Source organism: Stigmatopora argus, chromosome 13 (genome assembly GCF_051989625.1).
Source record: "Stigmatopora argus isolate UIUO_Sarg chromosome 13, RoL_Sarg_1.0, whole genome shotgun sequence".
In the NCBI taxonomy this organism is placed as follows: Eukaryota; Metazoa; Chordata; class Actinopteri; order Syngnathiformes; family Syngnathidae; genus Stigmatopora; species Stigmatopora argus.
This window is the reverse complement of record NC_135399.1, coordinates 2658759-2674996: the sequence shown is the minus strand read 5'-3', so window position 1 is coordinate 2674996 and position 16238 is coordinate 2658759. Positions and strand designations below refer to the sequence as shown.

Sequence of the window (16238 nt, the reverse complement as noted above, 5' to 3'; positions counted from 1 at the left end):
CTCGGGATTTCAGCGGGGCATCAGCGTTTAATGATTAAATACAAATACTAGTATTTGTATTTGCGACATCAAATGTCGGATAGGCACTGGGGTAACACACCGTTGATGTGTGTGGTGCTCATACTTTGAAAAATTTATGGAGCTCGGGATTTCAGCGGGGCAGCAGCCAACCCAATCCGCTCATGTGTCACTATCCTTGGTTACGCTCGGGAAAAACGCCGCCGATGTGTGTGGTGCTCACGCTTTGAAAAAAATTATGGTGCTCAGGATTCCATCGGGGCATGTGTCACCCCTGTCCGCCCACAGAGCACTGTGCTCGGTGAAAAACCCCTCCAATGTGTGTGGGGGTCAAATTTGAAAAATTTCTGGAGCTGCAGAAATTCAGCGGGGCGTCGTCCAACCCAGTCCGCTCACGGCGCACTATTCTCGGATAGGCTCGGGGGGAACCCCCGCCGATTTTTAAAGTGCTCAAACTCGGGAAATATATGGAGCTCGATAATGAAACTCAGCATGTGTCATTAAAATCCGCCCACGAAGCACTGTTCCCGGGGAGAAACCCCTCCGATGACCGTAGGGATATGATTTACCTACTCGGCGGGCCGGATTAAAAATCCTAACGGGCCGTATATGGCCCGCGGGCCGAGGTTGCAAAACTTGTACACACGATCCGGGGGCTGGGCGAGCGCGCTGGCGAAACCTCCGCTCGGCCGAAGCTCCGTTCGGCCGAACAGCCGTTCGGCCGATTGACCGTTCGGTGGAACGTCCATCCGGCGACCTGTCCGTCTGTCAAACGTCCGTCGGCGAAACGTCTTTAGGCGAATCATCCGGCCACGGAAAATAATTGCTTTCCCAAAATCATGTGATGTTTTTGTTTTGACTATTATAGAGTGTATGTTGGAAAAAATGTCATCATCCGTTAAATATATTCCACACTTATTGAAGTAAACCTGATTTTACATGTTCAAGCTGCAGGAGTTCTGAAAAACACAACCAATGGCCAAACATCACTTTTGCTTATACTCCAGTGCGCCTTATGTTTTAAATTATCCACAAAATATATATTACCAAATTTATTCAAGTATAATGCGCAAAACGTTTTACCAAAAAACTGAAGCATGTTTGGGTGCATGTTATACACGAATCTCGGTGAAACACTGCGCTTCGCCGGTGACGTAAAATCTGTCTTCGTCTGCCAGATGGGGCGCAGAGCCCGTTCTATTGGCTGGTGCACACACTTGGAAAAAAGAACTCAAAAAGAATGGAATTAATTATTTCGTGAATCTGATTATGATGAATCAGACTTTGAAAAATTTAAATATTATGATGATTAATTAGACTTTAAGGATTTAAAATTGTTAATTCCATTTGAGAATTGTGTTCATGTTGGTAGTAGTTTGTTTTACCAGATTTCCGTACCATATGGTATGAATAAATGTTTTGGCACAGCGACATGTCTTCAGCATTTGCTAGTTACAGGTACCGGTGCAATCCTTGATGTGAGCTGACATCAATTTTTAGTCACAAATTATGGGTGCAAGTTATACAAGTGTGCACGTTATACTCGAATAAATACGGTATTGGACCTGTTCTCTTTATACTGAACCGCAAGAGGGCGGTCTAGGCATGTGTTGATAATTTACATTGGCGTTAGGTGGACTTTTTTGTACAGTCAAAGGCCACGATCCAAGGCTGTGTTCTTGGGCAGACTAATCAGATAAAAACAAGCACACCTGCTCAAGAATCCCCATTTCTAAGGAGAGAAGATGCTCTTACAGGGATAAACACTGGGGACTGGTTCACACTAATTAGCAGGTGTCTTTCAATCCCTTTAACAATGCCAAATTTGTTAGCACAGCTCGCCCACTATCTGATTAAAGTCTGGTATTTCGTATTTGAAGCTACAAGCAGACCTAATTAGCATTTTAAATGTATTTGACCAGTGAGATCTTCAATTACCTTTTGGAGACCTTTTGGGCGGTGAGCCCATGTGAGGGGGAACCGATGGGCTGTGCCCGGCCGGCAGGCGCTCGCTATTGTTCCCCTCCTCCGGCTCTGGCTCCAGAGTGGCACCCCGCTGACCCGCGTCCGGGCGAGCGAAATCGTAGTTCATAGTTATTTCTCATCATAAGAGGTCTTGTGAGCCATTCTTCGTCTGGTCCCTCACCTCTTGACCCTACCAGGGGCGCAAGGCCCCCCAAAACATAGCTCAAAGTATCACTGGGGCACCCAACTACGATAAGGTGATGACTCGTCGGGGGCGCCTAATCTGAGACACTTTATTTCTGGGCATAGTATAAGTGTGCCTTTCATCCACAAAATCACTTGCTACAAGTATGTCTAGACAAGAAGTATGTCCAAACATCCACACTTTAATTGAAACGAGATAATGAAGGTGTTACATAGGATGATGGGTTCACCAATAGGCATTCCCAAATGCATGCACGAATAAAAGAGACAGGAGACTCATCTGTGGTGTTCTTACAAGAGAGAATCGAACCGACCCGTCTTAGTCCAAAGTTCATTCTGCCGTTAGACGCATCTCTTTGCTGTTTATTAGCTTCAAGGGAGAGGTGTGAACATAGGAGTGAGAAGTCAATAGAAGTTTTAGCTCTCAAAACAAATGAAGGTCCACCGGATCTTCTCAAGGGAGGGGTGTGAAAACAGTGTGAGAAGTCGATAGTCAAAGACCCGAGTTACAAATAGGTTTAGTTCTCAAAACAGATGAAGGTCCACCGGATCTTCTCCATATTCCAGCTGTCCAAGAGGAGTGAACTTCCTGTTGTTTAGGCTAACTCAGGAGCAAGCATTTACACGGTTGCAAGCAGATGTACTCTACTTTTCTAATGTTAATAAGCTAAGTGAAGCAAAGCGTTCTTCATTGCAAGCAAATATATAATATTGTAAGACTAATAATCCTAACATTCTAAGTGAAGCAAAGCGTTCTTCATTGCAAGCAAATATATAATAATGTAAGACCAATAACCCTAACATTCTAAGTGAAGCAAAGCGTTCTTCATTGCAAGCAAATATATAATAATGTAAGACTAATAATATTACGGACGGGGGTGGAGGACCCCAAAGCAGGCGAGGGTGCAAGTCTGGTTCGTTCAAATATTTATTTCGATCGTCCGCGAGGCGGGCGAACACAAGAGGGGACGGCACAGGCGGGTCGTAAGCCGTAGCGGGAAGGTCGGCATGGTCGTTGTCCTTGGTCCGTGATCCGTGGTCGTTGTATTTGGTCCGTGATCCGTGGCCGTGGTCGGGGTCCTTGGTCCGTGATACGTGGTCGTTGTCCTTGGTCCGTGATCCGTGGTCGTGATCGTTGTCCTTGGTCCGTGATCCATGGTCGTAGGGGGCAGAGCGTGGTCGGAATCCTGGGTGTAAACAAGAGGTCGAGTAGCAATAAGACAGGTAGGTAAAACGCGAGAGGGTACCTCACAGTATTCTGTTTGACGATCCAGCAGCATGGTCATGTTCCTGGTGGCCTTACATACTCCTTGTAGGGTAATGACTCACACCTGGCAGCCCCCTCCAGTCATTAGGGGCTGGACCTGTGATTGGGTGACTGGCGCAACCAGCCACCAGTCTAGTCTGGGGCCTGACAAATAACCCTAACATTCTAAGTGAAGCAAAGCGTTCTTCATTGCAAGCAAATATATAATAATGTAAGACTAATAACCCTAACACTCAAATTCATTTTATTCTACGTGCCACTTAGCCCGATTTGATCATGGGCCAACCAGACTGTGACATAGAGCGACATACAGCTATGACAATGTATTTTTTCACTGTTTCATGATAGATATGATTGAAATTCCATTTGGAAAAAATAGTTAAAATCTTGTTGCAAAGAGATATCTCAATGTTTTTGGGAACAAAAAAAATGTTTTCACTTACACGTGTAATTTACACATAATAGTAGATCTATACACATTGGGTACCTTTTATAAAAAAAAATATCATAAATTATTAGAATTTTACATAAATGTTCACATCTACCTGGAATTATTGATAATATCAACTGGTTCATCACAAAATTCAAATGTAATTTGCATCATAAACAGCGACATGTACCACTACATTCCAATTCACTGATATGTTTTTATAAACACGTAACATCAAAAATGAGTTTTTACCTGCACATATACACATTGAAGAAAACTAAAAAACAAAAGTATAACAATCATTTGTTATACTTTTGTTTCTTAGTTTTCTTCGCCGGTCGTGCCTTGTATTGTTTCTTTTGTTACCTACGTTTTTTTGGTGTGCACTCTTGGTTAACGACTGAGTCAGCGAGTACACTTAATGATGCAAAGTACAAAATTACACAAAATACAACCGTCAATCTTGTAGGAGGTCTCAGCGGAGTGTTGGGCAAACACAGCAGTCTGCTGATTGTGCTGTGTTTTTAAATCTGCCACAGGTGTGTTGCACCGCCCACCTCTTTGGCTTAATTAACTGCTGAAAAAAGAGAGTCAATGTAGGCTACAGAACATGACTAATACAAAATATATTCAACTAACTAAAGGTACTTGGATGATTCGCCGAAAGACGTTTGGCCGACGGACAGGTCGCCGAATGGATGTTTCGCCAAACGTTCATTCGGCCCGAACGGCCGTTTGGCCGAACAGACGTTTCGCCGAAACAGGATTTGTGCGCTCGCCCCGCCCCAGGATCGTGTGTGTACATGTTTTTCAACCTCGGCCCGCGGGCCATATACGGCCCTTTACAGATAACATTCATTTAGGAATAACAAGGGCATGTACTGCCCCCCCGCTGGACATATTTCTAAATACACATACGTACTACACTACAATGTGCTGCCAAATTTTTATATTTTTTATTTTATTGTTGCGTTTAAAGTAGTAGCCATTTGGAGATCACGCAGAACAGTACGTGACAGAAGAAATAGAGAAAATAAAGTAGTAGTAACAGTAAGTACTACTGTAATGAAATTGTAAATCCAGAAATCATACTCCAGAAAATTTACACCAGCATAGAAAACGTTGAGATTAATCTTTGAATTAAGGTTCTCAGCAAATCATTTTGAATATATATTTCCTAAAATATGGCAAATGGCTACTACTTTAAACGCAAGGATAAAATAAAAAAATAGAAAACATTGGCAGCACGTACGTACTTGTATTTAGAAATATGTCCAGCGGGTGGCAGTACATTTTGAGATGAAGATTTAAAGTGGAAGTAGAAAGCGGTCTTGTTGTTCTTGTTGTCTTTTTTTCTCTAACATATCATAAATTTCATCCAACATATATTAATTGTAATTTCTTGTAAACTGTGTGTGTGCGTGAGTGAAAAAAAAAAGTGTTTAGTTTATTATTTTATTAAACCAATAAAAGTGGGGATGTTTCAATTGGATGTTTACACCGGACATCCGGGTTGGCTAGGTGAGCCAAGGGGAAGGCGACGGCGATGCGGTCCATGTTTTGCTATCCCCTTATGGAATGTTAGAGAAAAGACCTTGCTGGGAATACCACGCACTAAAAATTCTGTTGAAGGTTGGCACCGCGCATTTCAATGTAGAGTGTCAGTTGTCCATCCAAATTTATCTCGTCTGATAAGCAAACTCAAATTAGGGCAAAGTGATTGGGAAATACGAATACAACAGGCTTATGGCGGTATTATGCCCAGACATACCAAAAAGTCATACGCAGCTGTTAATGAACGGTTAAAAAAGCTCACGGATGACTATGAAAACCCGGATCGATTTCCAAACAAACTACAGTACCTAGAAGCCATTGCGCTTAATTTGTAAGTTTTACTGTTTTAATAAAAACTGCCACTGCCATCTGTGAATTCCCTTTGTACATAATTTGTAAGGTTGTATTGTATTTGTAATTTTTGTACATAGTTTGTATTTTATTTGTAATTTTTGTACAAAATTTGTATGTTTTTACTGCTTTAATAAAAACACCATCCCTGAATTTGCTTTGTCTTCTTTTTAATAAAAATATTTTTTTGAATGGCAGCGTATTGATAATGTGTTTAATATTAAAAAGCAAGTAACATGATTATCTTTGTACTGTCTCTTGACTAATTCATTCTAACCATGTCTATTTACTCCCAAATGACCCATTATTAAACTTGCATCCAGAGGATGGTACTCTTTGGCTGACGGATTTGACGGTGAGCAGTGTTCAGTGAATTTGTTTTGTCAGCACATTGTAGTGTAGTACGTACTTGTATTTAGAAATATGTCCAGCGGGGGGCAGTACATGCCCTTGTTATTCCTAAATGAATGTTATCTGTAAAGGGCCGTATATGGCCCGCGGGCCGAGGTTGAAAAACATGTACACACACGATCCGGGGGCGGGGCGAGCGCGCGAATCCCGTTCCGGCGAAACGTCCGTTCGGCCAAACGTTCATTCGGCCGAACGGCCGTTCGGCGAAACGTCCATTCGGCGGCCTGTCCGTCGGCAAAACGTCTTTCGGCGAATCATCTGGTCACGCTAACTAAAGGTTTTATTGACTTTTGTTAAGAAAGAAATGGTAATATTTGTAACTAAATAATTAACATATCTTAATCAAATTATTTGCAGGCCCGTACACAGTTTCGAGGGACACCCGAGGCGATCGTCCAATGGCTGGCAGAAAGTTTTGAACACTTATACACTCTTTAATAGCTCCAAGCATTATTTTACGTTATTGTGATGGACTCTCACCCACCCCTCTTCGTCTGAAACCCGGACCCCGTAGAGGCCTGGACCTCTGTGTGGCCGCACCACCAGTCTCTAAGTTTAGTCCCTTATAAGTCATCTCTAAAGAGGGGGTGCAAATGGATTTCCACAAGATCTCACTAATTCAATCAATGGGTTCAAGCTACTTACCATTTGGTTCAGACAATTGTGTTTTAGTAATCGAGAAATACTCTAATGCAGTTAGTTGCTCTACTAATTGGTTGAGTTGAAAAGTGTCACAATTTATTACAATTGAATTAGATCCCACATTTTGAAAACCCAGGTACCTTTACAAACCAATTAAAGCAGCAGTAAACATTGTGTGGCCATCTCTCCAGCAAACAAAGGAAAAGGTGAAGCTTCTCATTCAGCTTGCTGACAACCTTGTGGAGAAAGGCCATGGACATGTTACAGAACTTAAGCGTTGGGTGAGCACGGTTGACCGCCGTTACCGCGACTTCTCCATGCGTATGGCCAAGTACCAGGAAAACCTTGAAAGAACTCTAGGTGTATCATCTGAGGTGGGAAATAAATCTCCTACTCTGCCTCTAATACATGTGGACATGTTTATTTATGTTTTTCTTTTCTTTTCCTCTTCATCTTTAGAACAACAAAGACTTAGAGTTAGATATTATTCCTGCCAGTTTGTCGGACGATCCTGAAATTACACTACGAGAGCCCACTGATGAGGTCAACGAGGAGAAAAGGAAATCGTCAAGGAAGAAAGAGTGAGTATAACTAGGAAACAAACAAACCAAGTGGAAATAGCTCCTGTTTTAACAAAAATCATAATATGAAAGGGGCATATATGCAAAGTGTCTCAGTACAGCCGTGCAATTAACCTATTCTGGAACATCTACTATCTACAATATGTGTCAACACATTGACATCTACTGTAACTGCAAAAGCAATAGAGTAGTATTTTTTTAAAATAAAGTATTCATTTTGAGTAATACCGCCAACACAATCCCATTTATTCCTACCAAGCTTGGACACTGTACATAAAAATCTGTCTGTTTTTCTGCAGGTTTATCATGGCTGAGCTTCTGCAGACTGAGAAGACCTATGTAAGAGATCTCCAGGAATGTCTAGAGGTGAGAAAACTATCATCTCTACCTGTGGCCCTCAAATTTTATTGGCTGTAATGAAGAACATTAATTTTATGTGTGCAGCTTCTCGTCTACACCATACCTATTTCAAATCAGAGATTCAATGTTTTTTTTCTTCAGATTTTAGTAAAAATCAATTATTGTGATGTACAATAGCCACAATCAATCTAAAATGCTAAGAAATGCTAGAAAGAAAATGCTAATACTGTATTTAAGCCTTAATGGAGGGCGGCCTGGCACCTGATGGGTTAGCACACCGGCCCCACAGTTCTAATATCAAGGTTTCAATCCATGGAAGGTTGCGATCTTCCTGTGTAGAATTTCCATGTTCTCCCCCCGGACTTGCGTGGGTTTCTGCAGGTACTGCGGTTTCCTCCCATGCATGTTAGGCTGGTTGAATACTTTAAAAGGTATGAGTCTCTTTGTGCCCCGCGATTGACTGGGATAGGCTCCAGTACCCACCACGACCCTTGTGAAGATAAGCGGTACAGAAAGTGAATGAATGAAAACTTGGTGGAGGTAGTTAGCTGGTAGTATTTTTGTCAAAGCACAGATGGTACTCTCTTTTATTCCAGACCTACTTGTGTGAAATGATCAATGGTGGTGACGAAATACCACCTGTCATTGCCAACAAGGAGCTTGTCATCTTTGGCAACATGCAGGAGATCTATGATTTTCACAACAAGTGAGTGACATTTAAGAACCATTATTCATGATTTTTTTTCCCTTACAAATGGAAACACATTTGTTGTACTATATTGTTGTGTTTAATGAAAAGTTCTTCTAAACTTTTCTATGAGGTATGTTATTGTGTGAATTTTGGATGTTTAATGTGCAAAAACTGCCCATGGTGTTAAAATATTAAAAGTCATGTCCATCTATATATATATATATATATATATATATATATATATATATATATATATATATATATATATATATATATATATATATATATATACCGAAATTACTCGAATATAACACGCAGATTTTTGCTATATAATTAATTCCAATAGATGGGGGTGCGTGTTATAATCAATAACTAAAATAAATTACAAATTTTCGATCGAAAAAAGCATTGTCAAACTCACTTTGACGCACGGATTTTACGTCATCTCGTAAAGCCGACGCACGGATTTTACGTCATCTCTAAAGCCGATCGAAAATCGGAAAGCCGAGACCACCACTGCCCCCCTCTAGCCTCGTACTCGTCTCAGTTCACCCTCTCTCAGTTCAGTGTTATAATCAATAACTAAAATAAATTACAAATTTTCGATCGAAAAAAGCATTGTCAAACTCACTTTGACGCACGGATTTTACGTCATCTCGTAAAGCCGACGCACGGATTTTACGTCATCTCTAAAGCCGATCGAAAATCGGAAAGCCGAGACCACCACTGCCCCCCTCTAGCCTCGTACTCGTCTCAGTTCACCCTCTCTCAGTTCAGTGTTATAATCAATAACTAAAATAAATTACAAATTTTCGATCGAAAAAAGCATTGTCAAACTCACTTTGACGCACGGATTTTACGTCATCTCGTAAAGCCAATCGGATGATGTGTTGTGGGAGGAAGAGGAAGTGGATGAAGGAAGCGTGGACGTTGATAGGATTCTCAACGAAGAGATGTATGAGGAGACGGATGAGAGGACAGACAAAGAGAGAGAGGAATATCGTAAGATTTCTGATTTTCGTCAGCGGGAAATTTTAGGTGCGCACTATATTCGATTACTGCGTTTTTCCAGATGTTTTTGGCCCAAAATTACCTGCGTGTTATTTTCGAGTGCGCGTTTAATTCGAGTAAATACGGTATATATATATATATATATATATATATATATATATATATATATATATATATATATATATATATATATATATATATATATATATATATATATATATATATATATATATATATATAATATACAAGTAAGTTAGAACCCACCAGGGATTAAACCCTTGATTTCAGAATTTAGAGGCAGACATGCTAATTACTCTTCCACGGGCAGTTTTTGCACAATAAACACCACGGGTAGTTTTTGCACAATAAACATCCAAAATTCACCATCTTTTTTTACTATGTCCCACATTGTAAGATAATGCTACAATTCACATGGAGTCATTTTTTATTCATTTTTTTTAAATAAACATATATGTATATATATTAAGGGCTTATTTAATAATACAATTCACTTGAGTTATGGAATTTAATTAATTACATAAATGCAATTTCATGAGTAATATTTTTTTCAGTCATGATATACAGCAGGGGTGTCAAACCGGCCCTCTAAGGGCCGCAGTGGGTGCAGGTTTTCATTCCAACTCAACAAGAGGATACCTTTTGTAAGTGTAATCAGTTAATTAAAGTCAGGTGCTGCTTATTTTAGAAGACACCTGATTGGTTAAAATGTCGGCACTGGATCGGTTGGAACAAAGACCAGGACCCACCGCAGCCCTCGGTGGAATCGGTTTGAGACATGTGATATACAGTAATTTTGACACTCTAAATTGCCCCTGGGTATGAGTGTGAGTGTGAATGGTTATCCGTCTCCTTGTGCCCTGCAATCTTAAGTCAGCTGGGCAACTATGACAAAGTACAACTGTCATGAACCTGAAAACAACAAAGGTAGCACGACCAAGTCAGCGAGTAAAATAAGGAAAGGACACTCACGGCCAGAAACGTCCAAACTAAGGTGTCACGAAATCTATGCGGAAGGAATAGTATCAAATCAATAAATCAATCAAAAGCCTTTACTGTCGTTATACACAGCTGCGTATAACGAAATTGGTGGTGCTACTCCACAAAGTGCATTTAAAAACATAAATACGTAATATAAAAATATTAAAAGTCATGTCCGGGCAAGGTAAATTCTAAAATATTGCACAATCTAAGACATTGCACATTGCTATTGCACACCGAAGTTATTGCACAGAAGGGATGGTATGTCGTGCTAATGCAAGTTCAGAGCCCTAATGGCTGTGGGGAAAAACTGTCCCTAAGTCTATTTGTCCGTGTTTTGTGAGACCTGTAGCGTCTACCAGAGGGCAGCAGCTGGAACAGGTTGTGAGCAGGGTGGTATGGGTCCCTAACAATGTTCCCGGCTCTGCTGAGGTAGGGAGCGCTGGCAATGTCATCCAGTGAGGGCAGAGAGCAGCCGATGATCTTCTGGGCGGTGTTGATCACTCTCTGCATGGCTTTTCTGTCTGCTGCCGTGCTTCCAGCGTACCACACTGTAATGCAGTATGCCAGGATGCTCCCCACAGTGGCTCTATAGAAGGTTACCAGTAGCTTAGTGTCCAAGTTGTTCCTCCTGAGTACCCTAAGGAAATTGAGTTTCTGGGCCTTCTTCACCACTGCAGTGGTGTTGGTAGACCAGAAGAGCTTGTCCGTGATGTGGACCCCCAGGAATTTGAAGGTCTGGACCCTGTCTATGCATAATCCATTTATGAGGAGCGGGGCCAGATCTGTGTTGTGTTTGCGAAAGTCCAGGACTATTTCTTTAGTTTTCGTGGTGTTTAGTGTGAGATTGTTGACAAAACACCACAAAGCTGTATTGTAACTTGTCCCCTGACCTGAAGGTGGTGTTACGGCATTTAATGAGTGCCTGTGTCTCACTGGTAAACCGGGGTTTTTGCTTAGGAAAAACCCGGATACATTTATTAATAGCGTCCGTACAGTTTTTGATATAGGAAAGTACAGTGTCCGTCTAGTCCTGGAGGTTGTGGTGTTCAAAAAGTTCCCAAATGGTGCGGGAAAAACAGTCCTGCAGCTGAGAAAGGGCGTTCTCAAGCCATGTTTTTATTATCTTTAGTTGTGGCCTTGTTTGCCTCCGGAGTGGGATGTATGAGGGGGTGACGGACAGGCCGAGATGGTCGGACCTCTCAAGGTGAGGGAGTTGTGTGGCTCTATAAGCATATTTGATGTTAGAATAAACATGGTCTAGAGCAGGGGTCTCAAACTTGCGGCCCGCGGGCCAACTGCGGCCCGCGGGACGATAATTTGCGGCCCCCGTCTTAATATGAAATATAGATTTTTTTTTTTTTTTTTTTTTTTTTTTTTTTTTTTTTTTTTTTTTTTTTTTTTTTTTTTTTTTTTACCCCTTTCCCCATGATGGCGCCGTTTAAGTGGCAGCCAGTGGCAGTAGCTCTGTCCACTCATGTTTTTCTTGTTTTACATGAAAAATTAGAGGGAACATGGACATGCACCTGCTTGTGGCAGGTGTGATACTGGTGTGCCGATAGCGAGCAATGATGATGTCGTGACCGGATGATTCGCCTAAAGACGTTTCGCCGACGGACGTTTCACAGACGGACTCGTACTAGTATTTGTTAGTTTAATGATTAAATACAAATACTAGTATTTGTATTTAATCATTAAACGCTGTTTTCAGCTGGATTTGACCGAATTTGAGAGCATTTTGAGCCGTTTGGCGAATGGACGTCTATAGACGTTTTTTTGCCTCCATCGCGATATCATCCAGTATTTGTATTTAATCATTAAATGCTGTTTTAGGATGGATTTGACCCGATTGCTGTCATTTTACGGCTCGGTTCTGCTACATCTGCCTGCCCAAGAGTGCTTATTCCCGGACTGCCATTGATGGTAGACGAACATTGATTTTTACTATAATTTGGAAAACACCGGCGGCGGGCCGGATTAAAAATCCTAACGGGCCGTATATGGCCCGCGGGCCGAGGTTGAAAAACTTGTACACACACGATCCGGCGGGGCGAGCGTTCGAATCCCGTTTCGGCGAAACCTCCGTTCGGCCGAATGAACGTTCGGTGGAACGTCCATTCGGCGACCTGCCCGTCTGTCAAACGTCCGTCGGCGAAACGTCTTTAAGCGAATCATCCGAGTACCGATGATGTCGCTCACACTGGTACTCAGTGCGCTCAGGGAGGTTGTCTTTCTGCTCAGACCAACAAAAAATTAGAGGGAACTTTGGTTCGGAGCTGAATGAACCAATCACGGTGAGGTATACGGCTCTGGAGGGCGGGACATCGGCCGGGCTGTCCAGTGCCTCACTCACTCATTCATTCCTCCAATCAGCTGGGCGGAGGAGAAGCCGTGAGGCCGATCACTCCGCTCGGCGCGCACACTCCTCCACTGCTCTCAGCATAGAACTGAATGAGGCGCTATGATCCGTGATCCAGCCTGTGTCAGTGTCTGTAGCCATCTCCGCGATTGAAACGGAGAGCGAAAGTGCACATGCGCCACAAACCCGCGCGACTGAATGTGAAAGATCAACCCGAGACTCATTCCAAGTGGAAAAACATATTACAGAGCCCCAGAGATGTCTCTTTCAAAGCCTGCCGTGAAGAGAAAGGTCGGTGATGAGCACAGACAGTTTCAAGAAAAGTGGGGAGTGCAATATTTCTTTGTTGAACACAGGGGCACCCCGACGTGTCTCATTTACACTGAAAAAGTTGCGGTGCACAAGGAATACAATTTGAAACGTAATTGTACTATGAGACATGCTGAGGAGTACGAAAAATACCAGGGAGATGAGAGAGCCAACCAGGTTGCCAGTCTTAAAACACGTCTTCTGAGGCAACAGGATCTCTTCAAGAAGGCTACCAAAGACAGTAATGCAGCAGTCAAAGCTAGCTACGCCGTTTGTGAGTTGATTGATCCTGTGCTAAGTGATCCCAAATGGCTCATGGACTTGGCTTTTCTTGTTGATATCACACATGAGCTTAATGTACTGAACAAGAAGCTACAAGGCCAGGGGCAACTTGTCAGTGCTGCCTATGACAACGTGAGAGCATTCTGCACTAAACTTGTGTTATGGAAAGCCCAGCTCTCTCAGACAAACCTTTGCCATTTCCCAGCATGCAAGGCTCTCGTGGATGCAGGCACACCATTCAGTGGTGAGAAGTATGTTGAGGCCATTTCGAAGCTACAGGAGGAATTTGATCACAGATTTGCAGACTTCAAGACACACAAAGCGACATTTCAAATTTTTGCGGACCCCTTCTCCTTTGATGTGCAAGATGCCCCTCCTGAGCTTCAAATGGAGCTCATTGACCTGCAGTGCAACTCTGCACTCAAAGCCAAGTTCAGGGAGGTGAGTGGAGAAGCAGACAAGCTTGGGCAATTTTTGAGAGAGTTGACCCCCAGCTTCCCTGAACTTTCCCGAAGGTTCAAGCGGACCATGTGCCTTTTTGGGAGCACATACTTGTGTGAGAAGCTCTTCTCCACCTTGAACTTCAATAAGTCCAAGTACAGGTCCAGACTTACTGATGAGCATCTTCAAGCTCTACTGAGGGTCTCCACTGCTTCCTCCCTCAAGCCAAATGTGACTATGTGAGAAGAAGCGCTGCCAGGTCTCTAGCAGCAAGGAGTAGGCAAAAGAAGCCGTGTTCAGAATATTTCATGTTCAATGTTCCATTCAAGTTCAGAAAGTTAAAGGTTAAAGAGCTGTTAATACAGACATTTGAAATGGAATAAAAATAATTCATTTTCTCTACTTAGCCAGCCAGTGTATATCTACTGTATGCTCATTAGTATTATTTGGTTTTATATTACTGATTGATTTATTTTTTATTCATCTTTAAGTTAATTTATTTAATTCATTATTTTTTGTTAAAAAATAAAGATATTTGATAACGTTGGAAAGTTTTATCAGTGCTTTTCTTGTGGAAATCCTGATGCGGCCCAGTCTCACCCAGACTCGGCCTCTAGCGGCCCCCAGGTAAATTGAGTTCGAGACCCCTGGTCTAGAGCTTTATCTCCTCTGGTGTGACACTTCACGTACTGGATAAACGTAGGCAGAACAGTCTTTAAACATGCTTTGTTGAAGTCACCGGCGACAATAAGGACTCCATCGGGGTGGTCAAGTTGCTGTTTGTTTACAGTCGTTAGTATCCGGTGGGATGTAAACAGCCATTACAATGACTACCGTTTGCTCCCTTGGTAGATAGAAGGGCCTGCACAGAACTGCCAAGAGCTCTAAATCAGGAGAACAGTGAGTGTTAATGATCCTACTGTCGCAGCACCAGTCGTTGTGTATGTACACACGTTTCCGTGATGAGAATAATGTTGCAGTTCCTGACAAAGCTGTTCGTAGCAAGCTGAAGTTCCAAATCGTCTATTTTGGGGATGATGGATCTGGCGTTGGTCAAGAGGATACTCGGAAGCGCTGCTCTGTGCGGTTGTTTCCTTAGTTTAGCAGCTAGGCCCGCCCGGCATCCCCGCTTTTGCTTTCTTTCCCTTCGCCGCCTCTGTCGTACGCTGGGTGGGCTGACTATCCAAAGAGATCCTGGTGGTTTGAGATGTCCTCAGGGATATTGTAGGTTTGTTGGTAATCTGTTGTAATGGATATATCGCATCTTCTACCGAGAGTAATTAAGTCCTCGCGACTGTAGAAAATGTTTGCCTCGCAGATATTCGTAAATAATAATAAGACTGAGAAAACAAAGCACCAAACTGGAGAGCGAGGAGCCGCTGCACCAGTGCACGCCGCCATCCTGGATCAACTACAAACAGCACGACTGAGTCAGCGAGTAAATTCAGGAATGCAAACTACCAAGATAATCACAACAATAATCGTCCGACATTCAGATTGTCTGACGACGAGTGTTGTCTTTAAATGCTGGATGCTCCTGATGCGCCATTGGTGCGTTGCCCAACCCCGCCCCTACGGCACAATCAACTTCTAAAAAGACACAGAATATGACAATTTGGATCTTTAGATGTTTCAGAGAAATTGGATGAATTTTATGTGTATGAATGTGTTAAATTCAACTAAAGAAAAAAACGATGATTTTGTTTACATTATATAGAATGTTGGGGGATGCAAAAAGGGATGTCAAAGGTTATAGAATTCTTCAATCTCCATTTTAATTTATCCTCATTAGTGTTTTTGTCATCTTTTTCATCTACCATATTCTTTGGACTGCACGTCGCTTGTTTTTTTATAGTTCAGCTGTCCCTGCGATTAATACTCAAGTGTGACTTAGTTATGTTTTTTTTCTCTGACTAGTGAAAGCATGTCATGTTTTTTTAGAATATAGTTATCTGGAAAAAAACTGTTATGTTAACAGATGCATATTTACCCTGTTGTTCTCCATTTTACAAATATTACTTAAACTATATATTCAACAACCACCTGCACCTCTAATTACCATATTTCCCAGACTACAAGTCACACTTTTTTCATAGGCTTGTACTGTGACTAACATTCAAGTGTGACTTATGTGTTTTTTTTCTTTTTTTGTCTGTCTAACCACCGAAGGCTTGGTATCTTTGTTTGTTTTTAGGCTCTAGTTATCTGAAAAACTGTTATGTTAATAGATGCCTTTTTAGCCCATTGATCTCCATTTTACTAATGTTACTTAAATGTATGTTTGTTCTTGGATTATGATGAAAATTAAAAAAATAGTCCTCCCAAAATGTTACTTATACAGTAATACCTTGATATATGAGTGT

General features: G+C 41.9%; 1 protein-coding gene and 1 long non-coding RNA gene across 19 annotated transcripts in view; one reads left to right on the top strand and one right to left on the bottom strand.

The window, feature by feature from the left end:
* kalrna (kalirin RhoGEF kinase a) overlaps nt 1-16238 on the top strand; it is a 295388-nt gene that overhangs the window by 130905 nt on the left and 148245 nt on the right. For all 18 annotated transcript variants that reach the window (XR_013304510.1, XR_013304507.1, XR_013304509.1 and 15 more), the window contains 4 exons: nt 7034-7216; nt 7302-7423; nt 7723-7789; nt 8380-8489. Coding sequence is in view for 10 of the 18 variants with exons in the window: in XM_077616400.1 (XP_077472526.1) it covers nt 7034-7216; nt 7302-7423; nt 7723-7789; nt 8380-8489 (482 nt within the window). In the remaining 8 variants the exon portion in view is untranslated. The remainder of the gene's footprint in view (nt 1-7033; nt 7217-7301; nt 7424-7722; nt 7790-8379; nt 8490-16238) is intronic.
* On the bottom strand, nt 3098-4595 carry LOC144086532 (uncharacterized). The gene is made up of 2 exons (XR_013304517.1): nt 4340-4595; nt 3098-3374 (listed from the first exon to the last, which is right to left on the bottom strand). It is a non-coding gene; the product is annotated as an uncharacterized LOC144086532 (long non-coding RNA).